The sequence below is a fragment of the Astatotilapia calliptera genome, chromosome 3 (genome assembly GCF_900246225.1).
Source record: "Astatotilapia calliptera chromosome 3, fAstCal1.2, whole genome shotgun sequence".
NCBI classification, from domain to species: Eukaryota; Metazoa; Chordata; class Actinopteri; order Cichliformes; family Cichlidae; genus Astatotilapia; species Astatotilapia calliptera.
This window is the reverse complement of record NC_039304.1, coordinates 14,435,137-14,457,004: the sequence shown is the minus strand read 5'-3', so window position 1 is coordinate 14,457,004 and position 21,868 is coordinate 14,435,137. Positions and strand designations below refer to the sequence as shown.

The 21,868-nt window shown below is 41.8% G+C and overlaps 1 protein-coding gene across 1 annotated transcript; it reads right to left on the bottom strand.

Moving 5' to 3' along the window:
• Window positions 1-882: 882 nt before the first annotated feature.
• On the bottom strand, window positions 883-5,737 carry caap1 (caspase activity and apoptosis inhibitor 1). Its single transcript, XM_026161951.1, has 6 exons — window positions 5,513-5,737; window positions 4,571-4,762; window positions 4,085-4,169; window positions 3,932-3,989; window positions 3,785-3,852; window positions 883-3,669 (listed from the first exon to the last, which is right to left on the bottom strand). The coding sequence occupies exons 1-6, from the start codon at window positions 5,615-5,617 to the stop codon at window positions 3,206-3,208; spliced, it is 972 nt and encodes a 323-aa protein (XP_026017736.1). The 5' UTR covers window positions 5,618-5,737; the 3' UTR covers window positions 883-3,205.
• Window positions 5,738-21,868: the final 16,131 nt, after the last annotated feature.

Genomic DNA, 21,868 nt, shown 5'->3' with positions numbered 1-21,868 from the left:
CCAAACTTCAGTAACCCTACAAACGTCACTGCTTAGTTTTCTGTCTTCATTTATGTTGGAAGTGATAACAGAACTGTACGTCTTAATTTGTTTCCAAAACCCCGCAGTCAGGACATGTTATATTGTATTTAGATAGAAGCTAGCGAGCTAACTTCCTGCTAACTTCTAACTCCGTTAAATGTTTCATGGATGCCTGGATGTTAAACTCAATTGTTACACCTGGTAGAGCAGAACGCTGAGCATTTTATTAAAGATGAAAGACTTTAGACAGTTTTTCAACTCTCAGTAATGCCATAGTGATCGTTTGATATATGGACCTGCAGCGGAGTTTAGACCCAGACACGGCTAGTGATGTCAGACTTAACGACCGGATAGACCACGTTTGGGATGTGGAGGAGCAGGAGATTCACATCATGGATGTGCAGCACCTGTGCGATGCTGCCGTGTTCAACATGTACCAATATTTCTGAGGAATGTTTCCAGCACCTTGTCGAATCTGTGCTGTGAAGAATGACGACAGCTCAACTCAGCAGTAAATAAAGTGGCCAGTAAGTGTATATAAAGGAGTAGTTATTCCATTTTCCAGGGTATCAGACTTCGCTGCCATTTTCAGTCTTTACAAAGACATCCAGTGGTGTAAAATGCTTTGGGACCTCTGATCTAAATGTTTAAACAGGCTCTCATCTGAAGCTGGGGAATATCCATTTAAAATGTTAAATGTCTTTAATCCTAAACTGTTGGATGACCGGACATAGTTGCATGTTTGAAGCAGCACTAAATAAAAAGCACTCGGATCAATTATATATAATATATATAATATAATAATAATATATAGTCAAAGGGTCATGGGTGTCTTTGAGGTGTAATCATTCAGCAACCACAATGGACCAACTTTTTATTTAAGTTCATATTTTCCACTTTCATTAGATAAACACTGCACAAAGTAAATTATTATTTAGCAAAGCTTTCCAGGACGTCTGGCACACACATACACTAGGTCTATTGTTTCCTCTAACCTAGACTTCCTAACATCTCTGGGAAGACACTAAGTCAGCTCTGAAAACGCTAAATCAGGAATGTCAAACTCATTTTACACCATGGGCCACATGCAACCCACTTTGATCTTAAGTAGACCGTACCAGCGAAAGCCCCCTTAACTACACATTTACAGTCCATGAGATGTTTTAATACAAGATAAAGAAGTTCGATTTTAGCAGTGCGGCTCAGCTTTTCCACATGAAAAGAAATGCAGCTGTAGTAAATGGAAGAAATGTGTATGAATAAATAAATAAATGTGTAAAATCACCAAAAAAAACCTCTCCTATAATTACAAAACTGAATGTTTTTCATTCATAGAACACCTTTTATATTTTTAAACTGAGCCAATTGTGAAATAAATACATTGTATGGTAAATGGTGAAAAAAAAACTAATCTTTCCATCATTTAACTGCTTATCTATTAGTCAGTTACTGAAGTCTAGTTTGAATGACAATGGGGGAGATTTTTAATAAGTAAGAAATGCTTTAAAGTTCATGAAAATACAGTTAAAGTTCAAAATTTATACCCTTCTTTCTCGTTTTTTTTTTTTTTTTCAAAGCTATCCAGTGAGCTGGATTGGAGTCTCTGCCAGGCCGATTCTGGCCCCCAGGCCTTATGTTTGACACCAATTCCCTAAATGAATCTGAGGCTTGAGGATCAGCGAGAACTGAATCACCAACGAGTGTCGCAAACCCAGAGCCTTGGCCCAAAACGAGAGGTGCGACTATGAACCGGCGGGCTCGACGTTTTCCTGCGCGACCTTGTGTTTGACTTTGATAATAGCGCCATTCACAGAACCATCACGCTTCAATATTTTAACACGGTTCATTAGGTTCATTTGAATTCACAAAGCACTCCTTCAACAAAACAGTATCGTCTCACCTCCATCAATCCCATTTTCCAGCCTACTCATTTTTGAGGTCTGCTTAAAAAGCCATTTAATGGCACACACCAAATCGTAATTGGCATTCTAATAGCAGTAAATGACGCCGACAAATACTCACCCATCATAGACGCTACAAGCACTTTACAATCTTTGTATCTTTTTTTTTTTTTTACTAAAGTGGACATTTTCGTTCCCTCTTCACATCATCAGCGAGCGCGGAGATACCTGCACATAAATTCACAGAGAACGACACGTTTAACCCTCCCGCCCTCACCTCTTCCATGAAATAACCCTTTTAAATGCAAATACCTGGAGGCAACTGGCTTCTTATTGCACATTTCATTGTCTCCTTCGGGGTAGTGGGATAGAAAGCCTTTCTTCTCTTCATCTGCATGTAATTGCGTGCACACGGACACACACATACATGCAGCAACCACACAGTTTATGCTGGAGCAAAGCTTTAGAATAAATCAGAGCAAAAGAAACTGCCCTGTTAGGCTAACAGACGCTATTAATTCTCGCTGACTGACAAAAGCACGAGAAGCAGAATTTAATTTAAAGTTATCCTGGTGGGACAGCTGGCAGGGTCTTTGTTTTGATCTACAGGAGTGAGTGGGTAGCTGTCTAATCATATCATGCACTCGTGTCATTTTTGAGCCAGTGGGTAGTTTATGACCACTTGAAGGCTTTTCGGTTCCTTATCGGGCGGGCAGAGCAGAGTATAGCGGGATTTTGTATTCCTGTGCACGCTTTCAGTTTAACAAGTCAAACAGGTGTTGGGTGAAGAAAGGCTTCAAGTGTCTACAAGATACAAACAGCACTGCAATCACCTGCTCTGCCTTACAAACCTATGAAGTAACACACTTTTCTGATCCTCTCACATCCTCTAAGGCTGACTCGAGGACAGCTGCGTTTCCAAGTGACATCATTATTAAGAAAACCTGACTCTGACTGGTGCCCGAGACCACTTTCAGTGTAATGTGAGCCTATAAACATGCCCTTGCTGTCCTCTCGCAGATTAGACACAGCCCTGCGGATGTGCTCTGACAGCGTAACACTGCCATCTAGTGCTCGATGGGAGAAACACATTTGGAAAAGTGATATCCAGTCCCACGCAGGAGGAGGGGTCTTTGTTTAATGCAAAAACACAATTAAACACCATCTAGAAATCATTCCAATGTGGAGCAAAACAAACACATCATGCTGTACCCTCTACAAACAAGACAGGATGTGCAAACTGAATCGTTTTAAGAGCATTAACCATTCAAGTAAAAGACACGCTACGTGTTTGGCGTTACATGAGGGGTTTTCCCGTTACTTGCTTTCATTAGAGCCTTTATGGCTCTTGCTCTCATTTCCAGCTCCAGCAGCTCCAGCTGCTGAATCGACGGCTTACAAACGGCCGGGTCGCCGCTAGAAACGGGTCCGCTGACATCTGGGGACTGCAGCGGTGTGCTCTGTTCTTTGGCCGCGTCTTTGATGGGAGTGGAGGAGCACGCCAAGATCTCGCTCACGCTCTTGTCTATGTCACTTTGAATGTCTTTCTTCGGCTCTGGATTTGCCGGCTCCGGCTTTGCAGCCGGGTCAGTGCACAGCCTGCTGTTGTCATCGTCGTCTCCCTCCTTCACTGCCGCAGTCTGCTCCTCTTTAACGGTCTGCTCCTCTTTAGGTCCTTCTATGTCGCTGTCGTAAGTGTCTGCGTTTATGCTGAGGACGTCGCTCTCTTCACCAGAGCCGCCACCCTCTGCGAAGAAAATTACAGTCATTTAAAATGTGAAACGTCCCTTTACGGCCTCCTTCTGTCTTTGAAGTCTATAAACGCCTCAGGGATGTTCTTTGTAGTCATTACATATAATTACCTTGTTTTGGGTCCTCGCTTTTTGCAGTTTCCTTGAGGCACGATGTAGAGTCTACAATACTGTCTTGCCTTGGCGGGGGAAAAATAAACATGTGAAATAAAAACACAGTCACAGCGTAGTTGTTCTCTGATTAACTGTTTCACTCACTGGCTTTCCAAAGACTCTTCAGAGTTTTCATTGTCATTCCCGGCGGTCACTTCCTCCCCTTAACACAACGACACATTTTATGTGAAATTAAATGTTTTGCAGAAGTTTCAAAATGATTTTTTTTTATAAAATAGAAACATGCTTCAGTCTTACCTGCTAAGATCTGAATGAGATTTTTCTCCGTGATGGGTTCCAGCTGCTCCCAACACAGCGTTTTGATTTCCTCTACACTGCATTCCTGTAAACGACAACATCTTTAAAACGTATCTCAGATACTCCCGTCTTCATGAGAACTAATCAGCTCTTTTTATTTTCAGATAAAGAGGAAAAGTCATACCAGCGACTTGGCAACAAATATTTAAAAATAGCAGGTAAAGTCCAGCTGTTTGGAAATGAAAACCAGTGATGTGTGCCACTTCACAAAACACAAACACAAATTAAATGTTAAACTCAGGGTCTACTGTAGGGCAGACAGAAAGTTTGGCAAGAATCTGGGCAAAAATATTCTTTGGGTATTAATTATAATTTATTAAAGAAACACACAAGTGCTTGATGCAGGTGGTCCAATCAGTCCAGAGTCACAATAAGATGTTGAGTTTTGCAGATAACCGACAACGAAAGCTTTTTTGATCAAATCACCTTGAGTTCATCAGGAAGCATCTTCCGTAGCTTCTTCTCCCCCAGCACATGGAAGCACTGCTCCAGCATCTCCCGCTTGTCACCGACGTAAGCTGTGATGGGCTGGAAGGCCAGGCTGAGGTCCAGTCCCCCTTCCTCAATGTCACTGCCAATCTTATCAAGCTCAGGATCAGCAAGTTCGTCCTTGGATTCCTTTAAGTTGGGAAGACAAACTAAAACACGCAGCTGCACTCGTATACACAGAATATGCTCTGCAAACTTAAATACAGTCTCCACGATTAGGAAACAAATAATTTGAACACAATGTTGTGACTCAGGCTGTTTTCATTAATTTTTTTTTTGTTAAAGAGAAGATACACTCAGTTGATTAAATAGTGTAACAGCATGAAATCCAGCAGCACAGTTTGCATTTAAAGGGATCATTAAAATTCATCCAAAGCAAATTTTACTGCTGCCTAGTGGCTGAAATCCTTTAATTGGTTCTTGTTAGCTAAAAAAATAAGTTAACTACACTAAAAAAAAGATTTAAAAAAGACAAATTAAGACTTTCCTTTTATTATATTTAGACACTGCAGTGAATAAGCAGAGCAAACAATTCATTCAGTGCGACTTAATCAAAGTATTTATAAAGCAGTAACACGATGGTTTTCCCTCAGAGAGCACCAAACCAACAGTGAGGCTTTAACGCTAAAATAAAGTTGTTGTGACGATGCAAACATAACATTAATGCAATAATAACAATAATAATCGAGAGACACTCGATGTACACAAAACGCCAAATGCGTCAACTTTTCAATCATTTAAAACCAGTACGTAAATTTTAAACACAATTTAATTTACCCTCACATTTACCCTAAACTTATTCACATATATTTGTGGCTGTTATACTCCTGAACTTCTTTTCTATGGAGTTTAGCAAGGCGCTAGTCCAGAAAGCCTCACCTCTAAACCGGGCCCCGTACTCCTGCGTTTACCGCTGTCATGTCGCTCCTCGGACTGAAAGTGCTTCCTTTTCTTCTCACTGGTGCTTGATTTCTTTTTGAGCATTTTAAACCCACTCAAATTAGTCCTCCACTGAAAGCCGCTACAACCGCCGAAGCTAAAGGTCGCGGGAAACACACGTCATAAGCGAGCGACGGCTTCTTCTTTGCGTCTTATCTGTGGCATTTATCGCCACCTACCGGACAGGAGCGGTTCCAGCTCGTGGCTCTCAGTGATGTCACTCACTGAGACTGGTTTGTTTATGCCACAGGCTTAGCTGATGGTAAAAGAATGGAGAATTCATTTAAAAGGTGAAATACGGTGCTTTTAAAATGTACTGACACAATACTGTGAGAAGTCAAAGGAGCTTGTAAAGAAAAGCGTCTGGACTTCTTTAAGTTGCTTGAAGACGTTTCACCTCTCATCCGAGAAGCTTCTTCAGTTCTAAGGTCAAATGGTGGAGAGTCCCAGATTTAAACCCAGTGGGGGTATCCCCCCCAAAGAGGGACAAAAGGACCCCCTGATGATCCTCTAATCACCCTGTGAGCGATCATCTTTGAACAGAGGTGGTGGTTTACGACACCAACTGTCTGCCATCTATAATCCAGTTTTAAGTTCTCTCCCCAGGCGCCTTAACGCCCACTCACATCCGGCCCAGGATGTGATCTGACCTCAGGAAATCACAAGATAAGGTGGGGCCAGGTTTCACAATGAACTCACCCAAAACCCTGGCTGATTGGGACCCACACCCGCTTTCACACCTTGGCTCAGGTGATTAGAGGATCATCAGGGGGTCCTTTTGTCCCTCTGCGGGGGGATACCCCCACTGGGATTAAATCTGGGACTCTCTGCCATTTGACCTTAGAACTGAAGAAGCTTATCGGATGAGAAGTGAAACGTCTTCAAGCAACTTAAAGAAGTCCAGACGCTTTTCTTTACAAGCTCCTTTGACTACGATGACCTGGATGACTGAAAACCTTCACAGACAATACTGTGAGAAAGTTTTGAGCCAGCCCTGGATTTCTTCATATTTAAATGTAAACACAGCATATGAGGTAAAAACAGAGTTTGTACATGTCTAACCAGCTTGAAAGACAATATTTGCTATGACCACCTTTATTCTTCAGCACAGCCTGAACTCTCTTAGAGGCTTTCTTGTAATTTCTTATTTCCCCCCCCCCTTTTTTTTCTTTTTACAGCATCCTGAGTTTTGGGGAAATCGTGTTTCTCATGGTTCCTCACTGCTGAATCATTAAAAGAGCGCTGTAACATTAATAAGCACTATTGTGTGAATAACAAGCGAGTTCAGTCTATCAGTTCCCACCTGCTAACTAACAGCTCTGGCTCCAGGTGCAGCAGCAAAGCCTGCGGGGCTCGATGCTACGCCACATTCACCTGCAAACGTCTGTAATTCTGACTAAAACCTTCTCTCACAGCGTGTACAGCGCACATACATTTCAACTGTAGCCCGTCATCATTTTACTCTTCAAAGCTTGCTCGGATTACACTGACAGTCAGCCACTTCCCTTTCTACATGGCAGCCATGTGAATTCACATGTTTCCCATCCCATCACCGTGTCATCAAACGCTGCGTATCTGAGTTATCACTGCAAAACCTTCAAACCTGCTGCCTACATCTTTGAAGTTAGCATATTTATATTATAAAAAAGCATAATAATGATAGATTATTGCAGAAAAGCTGCACAAGCAACAATCAGAAACAAAGGGATGCATCTAAAGTTCTGTAAGTTTAATTTAATGAAGGCTGATGTTATTTACTCGACCCTCTTTGCTTCACTTAAAGAATATGTTCACATTAGCTTCTGCTTGGAGCAAAATTACACTATATTTAGCCAATAAATAAACCTGCTGCCAGGTAGCCAAGCATTTTATTTGTCTGGACTGGAACACAAGTTTCAAGGTGTTGACGACACAAGCAAGCTGTAAATCACTCTAATTGGCTTCCCGCCTCTGCCTGAAATAAGGCGGGAGCCAATACCGTGGCTGCCCGGGCTCTGTGGCGACAGCTGTCTCCACATAATGCAGGTTGTTATCCTGATGCCATCCACCGAATTATGCAGTGGATGCGGTGGGAGGCGCGCATCGATCACAATCACGTCACAGTGTGTTTTCCTTGCAACATCTGCTCCCGTGTGTCTGGATATCACCTCATTAAAAGGGCAACGATGGAGCCGGCACTGTGGAGGAGGGCGCCGCGTTTGGAGAGCGGAGAAAAGAATCAGAAGAAAAAGAGGGGAAAAACACAACAACAACAACAACTTTGACAACTACAGCCAAAACGTTTCCATCAAAAGTGATGTCGCTTTGTGACGGTTCTGCTTGAAGGGAACAAAAGGCACTCAAGGCTCGGCTGTTTAATGAAGGATTTCAGCTAATTGAGACACACGGCCATTAGCTAAAAGCCTTTTGCTGTTTTTCCTCGTTTGGTTTGCTTTCGTAATGCATGCAAAATGATAAATCATAGAAATAAAGACGCATTCTTCAGTCACTGAAAGGGAGATTAGAGATTAGAAAACTCTGAGAGCTAAGAAAGTTATTTATCAGTGGAAACAAAGGCATGAAAAAAGAAAACAAGACTACGACTGAACAGGAAAGCAAATGGAAACTACACAGCTGCTGTTGGATCTAATGCAGGGACTGATAGTGGAAGTATTTCTACATTGTTCTCAGTTTAAAATACTGTCACACCGTAGCTCACACTCTAAGTGCGCTCTTCTGCACTTTATCGCACTTTTCCTCCCACTATTCTCGCAATCAGCCACATGTGGCTAAGTTAACTTGTGCACAGTAATCTGGCTTCTGCATAACCGAAGCAAAGGGTGGTTTTGCCACACAGTTACATAAAAATCATCCAAAGAAACGACTTCCATCGTCTTTAGATCGACTGAACATTGCGACATCTGTAGAAAAGCCTTTAAAAATAATTATCGTCCTCAAATGAAAAGCACCTTCATTAAATTCGGAGCTTATTTATCAGCTTATTAATTTCATCGCCTCAGGGACGCGAACACCTTTCACCAAGCGAGCAAACACGCAACCCTCCAATCAACACCTGCCACTGACAAGTCAACACTTATTGACAGCGGGCTTATTTTTAGTGAAGAATAACAACTTCACTGCCAACTGTGATACATGGTCCAACTGTGTGTTTCTACCCAAACCAACTGACACATATCAGAGACTGAGGCAGAGCTTTAGACAAAGCTGTGCTTTCTCAAATGCCAAATGCTCTCCGAATGTGGAAAAAAAACCCACAGTCTTATCACTGTAAGAGCAGAAGAGCGAGAAAATGTGGGTAGTTTTATTTAAGATGACTTCAAACTGGTCAGTAATAATAATTAAAGATAAAACTGGTGTTTTCCCTCTAACCTAAAGTCTAAACATTCAGAAATAAAGTGACTATAATCAAAAAAATGAAGCAACGCTGACCTCTTGCTGCTTTGTTCGGGAGGTCGAGGAGACCGAGTAAGCCAGACGGCTTCGTGCTCGCTCTTTATTGGTTTTCAGCTCATCAGATCAGAGTGGCTAAAGCTCAGGGGAGCACAGAACACAGCGAGTCATGACTCCATATCTAACAGTCGCTGGAGCTGGAGCAGGCTGAGAGGCTATTGACACTCACCCGCTTTAGTATTGTGCCACTGATACAAAGATCTGGCTAAAGACATAACAACCAAGGAGCGAAGACGTGACTCCAAATAAAGAGTGAAATGTAAAATGTGAAAGCAGTGGATCAACGGCCATCCAGACTGTGAACATGCTTTCAGTGAGTAGCCTCAGCTAACATCCATGCTAACAGTTTTGTTTTTAAAAAGCCAATTAAATTTAATCTGTAACTACTGACTGGTGTTCTGTCCTAAACACTGCTCTCGTCCACGTTTATTCTTTTGTTATCAAGCAAAAAAACAACATAAGCACTAACTTGCTTCTCCTTGAGTCAAACATTTGAAGAACAGGTGATAAATTATCCGGTCATTAAGTGATGACGTGACGAATCCTACTTCCGGGCCTAAAGTAGTCTGCGTTTAATATGGCTTTTGTGTTGTTAACATGTTTAATGTTTTGTATTTTCTTCTATTTAATCTCAAAAAGCTCCTAAAACAGTCAGTGATCACTGTTGACCTCCCTCGGCTTTTATTACCGCTAATCATTTATTTATCAGTTTTTAAAACCTTAGGATGTAACTACAGCCCAGCCCATGCAGCAGTATATGAATGACTAACCTCGTATTGTGGATGGATTATCTCAGTTGTTCTCCTGGCTGAAGTTTGGTCCTTTTACAGCATCCTGCCATGCGATTACATTTGTTCCTGACCACCGAGAACACTCACGTTAACTTTTATCGAGTGGAAAAAAAGTTAGCTTGTTTATATTATGCTAACATAGCTGTGTCGCTAGCGGTCACGTAGCACATCATTATATACCAGCTAGCCAAACTTCAGTAACCCTACAAACGTCACTGCTGTTTAGTTTTCTGTCTTCATTTATGTTGGAAGTGATAACAGAGCTGTACGCTTTAATTTGTTCCCAAAACCCCGCAGTCAGGACATGCTATATTGTATTTAGATAGGAGCTAGCGAGCTAACTCCCTGCTAACTTCTAACTCCATTAAATGTCATAAATTCCGTTTTCATGGATGCCTGGATGTTAAACTCAATTGTTACACCTGGTAGAGCAGAACGCTGATCATTTTATTAAAGATGAAAGACTTTAGACAGTTTTTCAACTCTCAGTAATGCCATAGTGATCGTTTGATATATGGACCTGCAGCGGAGTTTAGTGACGTCAGACTGAACGACCGGATTAGGTACGCCTCTTCAGCTGCTCATTAATTATTATATATTCTATATTATAATTGTTAGAAAATGAAACGATACTTTTGAATTTTTCCGCTTGTATTCGTGGAGATGACATACTGTAATGTTCAGCTGTTGTGTCAAGATAAAGAAGAAGATTACATTAGGAACATGTGGCACACACTGACTAAATGTTTACATTCAGCGGTTTTGAAAAACAAGCTATAGCTGCACATAAACCGCTGAATAAAGGCTCTAAGGGGCCACTCGCTCTATGTCTGGCTCTGGATCAGACTACAGCAGCTCTGCTGCCTCCCTCATTCAGCATGCTGTTAACTGAAATATCAATTGTTCACACTTAAGCAGCAGTCTTTTTCCACAGTGCTGCAAGGCAGCTTGTTAGAGGACAGCATAAACAAACCGACACGTACACAGTTTGTCACCTCGAGCAGCGAAAGCCAGCGATGTCTATTAAAATCTCTTCATTGACATCGAGGGCCAGTGGAGCTCATCAAGAACAGCAGTCGCGGCAGAGTGAAGTTGATTTGAATCACGGGCAAAACAGGAAATGAGAAACACTCTTACAGTGTTGCCTCTTGGCGTGCGCCAGTCGGTTTAGACTATAACAGAGGCCTCTTAAATATTCATGAGTCTGCTGCGGTTTGAAGCAGACATGTTGAAGTGCAACAAGTGTACGGCCTCACTGAAGTCAGGAAAATTCAAGCAGGAGCTTAAAAGGGATGATTATGATTAACGTGATGTGAGAAAATATTGCCTAAAGAACACCGGAGCAGTTATAGGACACACTGACTGCCTGATGAAGCGTGACTGACAAGTTGTTATCCACTGAACACACCCTGGAAAATCCTGGAAAAGTTACATGAAGTTACAAAATGATCTTCATTAGAAAATAGCAACTGAGCCCATTAAGTGTCAGGAGGACACCACCCAGACTTCTGTCCATCCAGAATTCTCCACAGACATCTCCCCCTACTGGCCATTAAAAAGAATGCATGTTTAAAGGCACTTCAGAGTCGACTCCATGCTTTCTGTGGCCTTAATGAGAGTCTAAAGGGGTATCAAACATAAAACCAGGGTGCCAGAATCAACATGACAAAGACTCCAATCCGGCGAACTAGACTGCTTTAAAAAAGGTGAAGGAGGGCATACATTTTGGGCTTTTACTGACCTTTCCCAAGGCCTTTCAAACTATTTAAAGCAATTGAATAACTGCTAAACAATTAAATGTGAGAGAAATTCCTGTTACTTCATAATCTACAATAGAACTTCTGTTTTTCACAACTCGTCCACAGTAAAAAAAAGAAAAGAAAGAAAAATAGATGTTGTTTGTTAATAAAACAAAACCCTTTTGGTTTATAATAACTAAAAGACAGTCTGGACAATGGGCTATCAGACCTTTTCTGTAATTTCACACGTTTATTTCTTACACAGTCATTAACTACTAGAGCAATTTTCTGTCATTTTAGATTAAAGTGGGCTGTATGGAAAAATGAGTTTGACATCCCTGGCCTAAACAAATATTATGCAAAGATTACATTAAAATGACAATGCATACAAAAACAAAACAAAACTGCAATACAATAAAAAAATAAATAAATAAACAAGAGTATTGACACAGCTGCCAAAACATAGGCTACGTCTGCACTAATCCGGATAAATTTGAAAACTGCATTTTCTAAAAACGCTCTGCATCCACACTATCGTTTTCATCCTCACAGAAAACACTTATGGTCCTGTACTGCGCATGCGTGAAACGTAAGACGATTTGACCTGTGTCATTTCCGTCTGCCATTTATTTACTTTCCAAGTTATTAGAACGTCTCGGCACAATGTCGAGGAAAAGCGCCGAGTTTTATCTGGAGCTACCTGGAGCATGTACAAACTGATATTAATCTTTAATAGGGCTGTCAAAATTGAGAGTAAACCAAACAACTCCTGTACAATGCCGTCCCCTGTCTTCGTTGAATTGGTCACATGACTGCATCATATGACTAAAATGCGTCATCGTTTTTCGAAAGCCTCCGTTTTCGCTGTCCACACTGCCACGCGAAAACGGCTTTTCAGATTTATCCACTTTGGAGAGCGTTTTCAAAAAGCTCCATTTCCCTTGACCAAAAACGCCATCTCAGTGTGGACAGAAGGCCAAAACGGAGAGAAAAAGATGTGTTTTCAAACGAAAAGCATGGTCTATTTGATTTATCTGTACATTTCATGCATGAAACATGATCCTCATTGGGTTGGTTGAACCTCTTGGACTTCATGTCTGTGCTTTAAAGGTTGAGGGAACCTCGTCAAACTGTTAAAAGACTGAGAACAAAAAGTAGACTCCACTGGTGGTACCCATCAGCCTCCTAGTAGATTCACCTATGGTATCAATTTGAACATCATACTTCACCTTGTTCTCGAGTTATCATGTTCATAAACGTAGATTTCCACCCCGCCAATCCGCCGGCCTGTTGGGGTGAAGACGACACCCCATGAGCCTTTTATTGCTGAGTAGTAAAAAAGGAAGTGGAGCTTGAGCGGACACCATGTCAACAAAGAAGTCCATAATTCCTATGTGGGGCCCCGAGCAGATTCGATAATTGCATTCAATGCTGCATAAACCAGCATTTGAATACCACAAGTGAACCCAACACAAAGCATGAACTTTATGGACGAGATGTCCTAGAAGTTTTTATAACCGGGGAAAGTTTCCACTGCTCATTGACAACTGAGTAAACTCAGTTTGACAATAACAGCTGAAGAGAACAAACAAGTAGAAGTGCTTGGCCTTGAGCTGAGGTTGATGCAGCTGTTGTCTCTGAGGTCAAAAATGAGCCGTCAAATTCAATATTCCATCAGAGCGCTTTGTGCAACGCGGTCGTTCTTTTCACGTCCTGCTCGACAGTCGAAATCGCAGGGGCAATGCATGGCGTGACTTCTATTAGATGAAATTAATGTCAACACAATGATAATAAATAAAAGAAGCTACTTTCAGCTGATCGTATATTCACAGGGAGTCGCCACATGTTTGATTTGGCAGATTTTTACCCCAGATGCCCTTCCTGACACAACGCTGAAACCATTTGTGTTTCCTCCTGGGACTGAACTGGGGACCTTTTACTTATCCAATACACTGCGTCAAGCAACACAATGGTGGAGATAACTTCTATTGAACAAATGCTTTTTCTTTGTTTATTAGAAGAGGTTTAATGACACTGAAAACAACACAAAAAATAAGGCTGCATGGTCTTAAAATTCACCAAAATGCACTTGATGAGCCAGTGTGAGCACCTCTATTAAAGCAGAGGTTTTAGCAGTTTGCTGGTTGGGTGTTGACACAATGCCAAAGAGGAAAGACATCATCAATTATCTTAAAGAATTGTTGCTGCCCATCAATCATTTCCATGTCCATCATTCAGCAGTGAGAAAGATTATTCACAAGTGGAAAACACTGACGCTGGCTGCCAAGCTTCCTATGACTGGATATCCCAGCAAATTCACCCCAAAGTTAGACTATGCAATGCTCAGTACGACCTCAAAAAACCCAAGAGAACCATTGCAGACTCAACCGGCCTCAGTTAGCTTGTTAAAAGTTAAAGCTCACGACAGTAGAATTAGAAAAAGACTGAACAATTATACCGTAGCTTCTCTCTTATCAACACCTCGTGCCAACTGTTAAGCATGGTGGTGAAGGCGTGAAGATTTGGGCTTGTTTTGCAACCACATAAAAAGCCTGCTTTGCAGTCTCTGAGTTAATTCCTCTGTAGGCTATTTATCCATCAACTAAAGCTCAGGCATACTGGGTCTAACAACAGGACAATCATCCCAAGCACAGCAGCAGATCTACAACACAGTGGGACCAGTCAAACTCCAGACCTCATGGTGATTGACATGCTGTTGAATACCCACCTGGCAGACATGCCGTTGGGCGCTGAAAGTTGACACCTCACAGATTCTGAGGCTGCATCAACATCATCGTGAATTCCCTCTTACTTTGGCTGTTTTGCTTCCACCACGATAAAATCAGACTTCCTGCACAGCGCTTTCTCTCTCTCAGTGTACTCTGAGACCAGTTTCCCATCACAAATCTCACTTTTCTGCATTATTTGCTTGCTTATTGTGCGCCAGTCTACTGTTATGTACAGTACTGTCGGTCGCAGCTTCTTTTTTTCCAAAAATGACCTCCGACAAGAGAGCTTAATTTCTGCTGTTCAATACCGAAGAAATGCCAACTTTTACAAATGAGGCCAAATTGCAAAACGCTTCGTTCTGTCTCTAATAAAACCTCTGTAACTTTGCTCTGCTTCATTTCAGCAGCATCAGGTAATGCTCATATGCTGATTCATGGGTTTCCTCCTTTTTTTGATCTACTCTGTTTTTAAGGGGGTTATCTGCTATAAAAAGCCAGGCGTTTCTTTGCGTTTTATCCTCAGTTACTTCGACACAAAGACGTCTGCTGTGATGTTTACACCTCTGATGAAGTCTCACAAGTGTCAGCTAGTTCTATAAGCTACTGAATCATGGGGTGTATGTAGTTTTCCACACACCTGTCATATTGTTTGTGTTTTAAGGTTGGGTAAGGACTAGATTTGTTTAGATTTTGTGATATGTTGCTATACAACTATTATAGCCCATATTTTAATAATATGTATGCATTAAGTACATAGTAACTACATTAATTGCAAAAAAGTGCAATAAACTACAAAAAAAATTGAAAATCATTTTTGTTTTTTTTACATATATTTCTACTTGGAGAAATTTAAGAGGCTTATCCTTCAAAACTTTAAATACAAAAAAGTTGCAAAAAATAGTTTACAACAACAGGAAATTTATTTTGAGTGTCTTCATAGTTTTATTTTGGAGATACACCAATTTTTATATACTGCAGGAAAAACGAAAAAACAATCCTATGATGCAAATTTGCAAAGAAAACAGCAGGTGCATCAAAATAAAATATTTCCAGCAGTGCAATTCGAGTTCTAAGCATCCCAGCAACTATTCAGAAAAGTCAAACATGACCAGTATAGGTTTTTAAGGCCTACAAGTAAAAAAACTACAATTTCCGTGAAAATGACATCACTTCTGGTTTCGGGCAGGAAATGGCGGACATGTGACAGTTCGCGCTTCTGTTTAACTGTGGGAAGTGTTACGAACAGCTGATCAGATCGGCAAAGCGTGTTTCTGGAATATTATGTTTTTGTTCATGCAAGCGCTTTTTATGCAATTTTTGCAAAGCTTTATGTGGAAGGAAACCGTGACCGAGGACAAGCTGATGGCATAAGATGTAAGTACAACTCCTCCGGTTTCATATGCAAAACAAATTATTGCGCTAGCTTACATGGTTCCGGTTCTACAGGGATTTAAAAATAGTTACACAAAACGGAGCGTGCTGCTCTGACCGGCTTTAAAGGGTTAACAATGACTTTAAAAAAATAATATAAAATAGTGTGCAACACCACTGAAGTTTTTTTAACCTTTCTTTTCAACCAACGGCAGTCACTCTCCTCTCCAAATAACTTCTGCTTAGCTTTCCGAGCTTCCCTCGGGTCCTCTTAATCAGCGGTCTCCAACCTTTTTTGCGCCACGGACCGGTTTATGCCCGACAATATTTAAACCTTATAACTAACAGAGAGTACACTTTCTTTTTACCATGACTAGGTTTCCTTCACATCCTGGATTTACTATCAGAAATGAGTCTGCCAGAGACTATAACACACTAACTTAACTGAGGCAGATTTTTATTAAGTTTTTTTTTACTCCTGAGAATTCACACTTTATTCCTCCATCCAAATAGTCTGGAGAATATCATCTTAAATCAACAGTGCGCCCAAGGAAATTTTTTTTTATATTTTAAAACGAGGCTTTTTTCACAGCTGGTGTGCATTTCATATAAACCAGTCGAGTGATGTCAGTCATACTCATATTTCAGCTGTCACCGCAGTAGCTTTTTTTTCTGCTGGGATAAGCCTCCCGCTACTTATGCTATAAGCCTTGAAATTGTTTAGTAAATAACAACATGAAAAGTGCATTTCTTCAGAGATAAGGCAATGGATGAGGGATGAAAACGACACTGACGTGTCTCATCTTCACGCATCCATGTGGGAGCAGCTTAGGAATAAGCAACATGTGAAGGCAGTGTGTGGGAAAAGGAGGATGAGGAGATATCGGGAACTCATCCCATCTGCACTCCTGCGGAGAAAGAGCAATGAACTTTGAAGTTTCTTTGGAGCGCAACCAGCAGCTTGCTCGCGAGGTTCCCAAGAGCTGTGCTCAGTGTGTGTTCGAGTTAGAGTGAGTGAACAAGCAGGCACAGATAGCCTGTCGGGCTTAGCAGGGTGAAATGAGGACCAGGCACGGGGTGGGATTTGGCTTTCCTCTCTCCTTTGATTCAGTAATTGAGGGCTAAGACTGGGAGGGAAACTGACAGACTTTTGGCCCTCGAGGGCTGACCCCTAGCCTCCCAGAATCCTCGGGCACTACTTCGTTCCCAGATCGCTCAGCATGGGTTGAGAACATGCATTTCTTATTTAATACAGAAGAGAAACAAAGAGGTGAGGCAATTGTTATCTGCTATTGTCTCAGACCGACCTCACCAGCTCACTGAGAACAAAACCTGCTGTAGAAACAGGAGGCTGCAGGACAGAAACATTCGTTAAACGTAAATGGTCTGCCTCGTAATCTCAGCACGTCTACAGAGGAGGTTGCAACAGGATTCCCATTCACTCCAATACACAGCAATGGTAACAATAGAGTGGCACGTGGAGGAGCCACGAATCAAACAGCTAACTGTGGAAACTAATAGACAACCTGCGTCAACCAACGGCTCCAGGAAAGGAAAGGAAATGTTTAAGAATAGAGACGTCTGTGAAGGTTCTCAGTCATCCATCTCAGGAACCTCAGGACCTCAGGAATTCGCATGATAAGGTGGGGCCAGGTTTCACAATGAGCTCACCCAAAACCCTGGCTGATTGGGACCCACACCCAGTTTCACACCTTGGCTCAGGCGATTAGAGGATCATCAGGGGGTCCTTTTGTCCCTCTGGGGGTGGGGATACTCCCACTAGGTTTATATCTGGGACTCTCCACCATTTGACCTTAGAACTGAAGAAGCTTCTCGGATGAGAGGTGAAACGTCTTCAAGCAACTTAAACAAGTCCAGACGCTTTTCTTTACAAGCTCCTTTGACTAAGAATAGAGACTCTACCAGAAAAAAGAACAACTACAAATCCCAGTGGTTAGAAACTCTGCTATTCCCAACAAAATCACCACAGTGTTAGCAAGTTATTGTTTACCATGCTATCAAGTGCTACAACTGCAAAATCTCTGCAGCAATTGAACACATATTGGGATGTTTTAGTCAGGAGGGAGGTCACTGAGCAACCATAGGCGTATGTCAGAAGTAGCTCCACTTCCAGTATGAGAGGGAGTCCACACAAGTATGTGAACATTAGCTGGTTTATTTACAAAAGGGCAAAGCGGGAAGCGCTAAATCAGTAGTGTGGTTTGTGCTTGGATGAGTAAGCAGAGGGTGTGTGTGTGTGTTTGTGTGTCTGTGTCCATCAGCCTAGGAGTCTGTCTGTAACGTGGAGGAGAGGAGAAGAGAGAGAAAAAGTGGCCAGGCCAGGTCCTTTTATACTGCAGGCTGCAATCAGCCCCCTGATGACAGGCAGCTGGCTGGGCTTCCTCAGATCCACCCCAGGGGAACATGACCTACAAGACAGAGTCCAAGGGAGACTCTGACCAGCTGATGGCAGAACTGCCACTAGCCATCCCTTCAATCATCACCACTGACAAAATGCATTTACTACATGGGTTACCTTAGTTACCATTTGCACCCATGCCAACTCCCCTCTACCTAAAAAAGCATGTCTCAGAGATTGTAAGCTGGAAACACCAGAAACCGATGAAAAAAGAAACCAAACAAACACATAATATATTGGAGAGCTAGGCTCGAGACAGGCCATCAACCATCTGAGCCTTTCGGATGACTGATGTCCAGATGGTAAGGCTGTAAAAATAAGCACAATTTCATCAGATGCTGATTTGGTTTCTGTAAAGAGTGCAAAAAAAGTAAGGGGACTGTGGCCAGCATCACTGCTAACACTCACTGCAAAAGGTCTCAAAGCTCAACTTAAAGCGAGCGCCTCTTTCTCCACTATACAGTCATTTAGGAAGCAAGAACTGAACCTGTAGGAGAATTAGCTTACTGTCTGCTCAATACCAGCTACATCCTGTTGTAACAATGCTGTTCCAGCACTATTCCCACTTTGCAAGCATCTACTTTCAGCTGGAAAGGATCTTCCACACAAGGAAAAGTGCTGGAGCAGAGGGAAAGAAGAACCTTTTTGACACCTGAAACCTGAACTTTGTGCCTAACAGGTCAGCACAAAGTTTCACAAAAAATTTCCACAATTTTCCCCAATAATAGCCTTGGTATGCCAGATTTCCTTTTTTACAGTGCGAGGAGGGAACACATCTACTTTGGCTCTTATAGGACGACCCTGCCCAACCACCTTACACAAGGAAGTCCCCACAGCCTTAACGTACTTACGCTTGGATTGCCAGAAGGTCAAACAAAGCTTGGATGTCAGTCCAGAAACCACTCGATTCATTATGCGCTGAAATGTGGCAGGAGCATTTCTCAACCCAAACAGTCTAACTGTGCATGAATACAACTGCGGTTTCACACACAAACTCTGCGCAGTGTTTGAAGTTCGTACATGTTGCACGTTGGAGAAGCCTACGTCAGATGTTCATGGACATGAGCTGATCTCTCATGGATGCAGTTGCACATCACACTGGCTTTGTTCGAAGCTACAGCACATATGTTAAAACAAAGCAAAAAGAAATGTTAAACAAGAATACTCAGAGAACGGGCAAGGGCTATTCTAAAACTAATGTATAACATGCTGACGTCATGGCATGACATTATGGCACGACTCTGACATCATAAGGTAGCATATTAAAACAGTAAAAAGAGTTTTGTAAAGCTCTCTTCATGTCCTTTCATATGATATATTACTTGATATACTTCCTGTAAATTCTTTTAAAGGTCCACTTTGACCTTGGGTGCGAAAAGTGAAGGTCAAGGTCAAATGCTTAGTCAACCTTGGTGCTCATGTTCCCCAAAGCCTAGTGTATTGTTGTGAAGTTTGAAAATGGTCCATAAAAAAATGTAATTAAATTAAATCAGCTCGAGCTGTTACGATTTTGACGATAAAACCTGTAAAACTGTGACTCTTAACAAACAGACAGACGGAAAAACAGAACCAATAATACAGCCGTCCCTTTGAGGGGATAATAAAGCAAAAACATTACTATGATAAGATTACATTTGATTTTATATGAGTATAATGGATTACTTCCAGTCAGACTTGGACATATTTATGACTGATTTCAGTAGATTTACCTTCTCTAATGCATTGATTGTGTGGCTTAAAATAGCAAGCAAACAGTACTTTCCTCTTATTTTCATCAGTGAAGCTCAGAGTAAAACAATACAGTATGAAATGCTCTCAATATGTCACCAACCATAATACAACATTCTCAGACTTCCATCTGCTCCACAGCCTCCATCTGCTAAGAAAAACCCTCCACACACTCATATTCATGCTTCACATTCAGCGGACAGCAAAAATGGAAGGAAGTTTGATAAATCATAAGGTAGCTTTGAAGGGACCGGTCTTTGCAGCCATCTCTAAGTATGACTGACAGCAGCCAAGCCTGACATATTAGCACCATTTCCGACTGTCGGGGAGATATTTACAGTCACATAATCCCTGGATTTATCCATGACTAATTTCTCCCTCACACTCTATCTCTTAAAGACTCTGAGAGAGGAATCGAAATCAGGTCAGATAAAAATATATAGAAAGCGACTCAAGGTGCATTTTTTAAAAGCAGTTGTAAACAAATAGAAATTGCAGCACACGGCACAAAACCTCCTATCAGTGTGTCCACTGAGGAAACGGCTGCCACAGGGCGATACTCGCTGCTATTTCCATAGGTGGCAGTGTTTCCCTGCAGAGGAGGGAGGAAGGCTCTTTGCTGCCCAGAAACAATGATGCAGCAGCAGCAGACCTCAGTTCAACATGAGTATGATGTCATGCTGTGACAGGCATCGACCTGAAATTCAGCAGTCCAAGATACACGCTGTTTAAATGAATTTAAAACCGACTCAAATGTGACGTGCACAGGATGTCTTGGAGGGTTTTTTGTTTTTAAGCAAAATTGTGTTGTTCTATAGTTTTGGAGGTTATTTTTTCCCCACTTGGCGATGTCTTTGTGTCAGTAGTGTTCATGTTCCTCATTTGCAGTACGGAGAAATAAATTCTGTTACATATCAGAGCAATTTAGTCAGCAGGAGAGAACAATTATTATGCTCCCACAAGGTTCAGCACACTGAAGAAGTGGGAGTGACTAGTCAGGAGTCTGAAAAGTGTCTGGACATATAAATGCCTTTTGTGAGCCTCAAGTGTATATTAAAGCCCCTTTGTGGTGAATATTAACTCCATCATATTGTTCTCAATGTAATTTTGATTGGCCATGATGGCAGTAGAACAATTTTAATCACGATGTAATTGATTTATTGTATGTATTGACTGCCTGTGATTGAATCTGATTGAGGGCTTGGCACGAGCTGGGGGAACCTCGGAGAAGACGGCTGCGCTCTTCTCGAATCAGAAAGAACGATCGTGCGACAAGATTGTGACTAAAATGTGAGCCACTGTGTTTTTATGCCATTAATGCTGTGCTATTAGACTCAGCCCAGCAGATAAGCGACCTAACCCAAAGTCCTTCTAGTCTGCTCAGACCTCCTGCGGCCACCAGAAGGCCCCAGAGGGCTCTTGAAACGTCCCACGAGGGAGGAAGAATAAAACCCATGAGAGTGCACCACAGGAACAGATATCTTTCTTCTCCAAATTATATGTCAGCATATAACAGCAGCCAAAGCTGCACCACTCGGAAACCTAGAAGGGTGGGATCAAGAATTTGAAAGTAAACAGCCTCTTTCTGCAGCCTCCCATCTCGTGCTTTAAGCCCCTACACCACAGACAAGCTGCTTTTTGGAATACACAGTAAAAGCCTGTTGATGTCACCATTCGGCTCCAGGAGATTAGAACCAAACTTTCCCTGGTGAAGGTCCCTCGGCCTCACATGTGGCACTGATACACCTTAATCGCCATATCTAGACTCTTTAACCCTTTAAGGCCTGAACCATGAAATAATTCCCAGAAAATTCAAAGGTTTTTTTTGTACAGTGTTGGGTTGTTGTTTTTTTTGCAATTTAAAGTATAAATAATGTAAAATTGATACACTAGGCGTATCACTACATTGTGCTACTTACTTGGTCTTGTCTGGAAAGTATTGACCGTGTCTTTAATTCGATAGATCAGTATAGGTGCCAACGCAATGGTTACCCAGTTGCCTCACAGCAAGAAGGTTCCTGGTTTGATGCTGTTGGCCATCTGGGATCTTTTTTTCTGTGTGGAGTTTG

What these genes read in the sequence shown, in the direction of transcription:
- caap1 (XM_026161951.1), bottom strand. Translation starts at nt 5,617, where the DNA reads ATGCTCAAAAAGAAATCAAGCACCAGTGAGAAGAAAAGGAAGCACTTT. An exon ending in TGCTTCCTGATGAACTCAAG is followed by an intron (nt 4,170 to 4,570) that starts GTGATTTGATCA and finishes TGTCGTTTACAG; the next exon opens with GAATGCAGTGTAGAGGAAAT. An exon ending in AAGCGAGGACCCAAAACAAG is followed by an intron (nt 3,670 to 3,784) that starts GTAATTATATGT and finishes TTTTCTTCGCAG; the next exon opens with AGGGTGGCGGCTCTGGTGAA.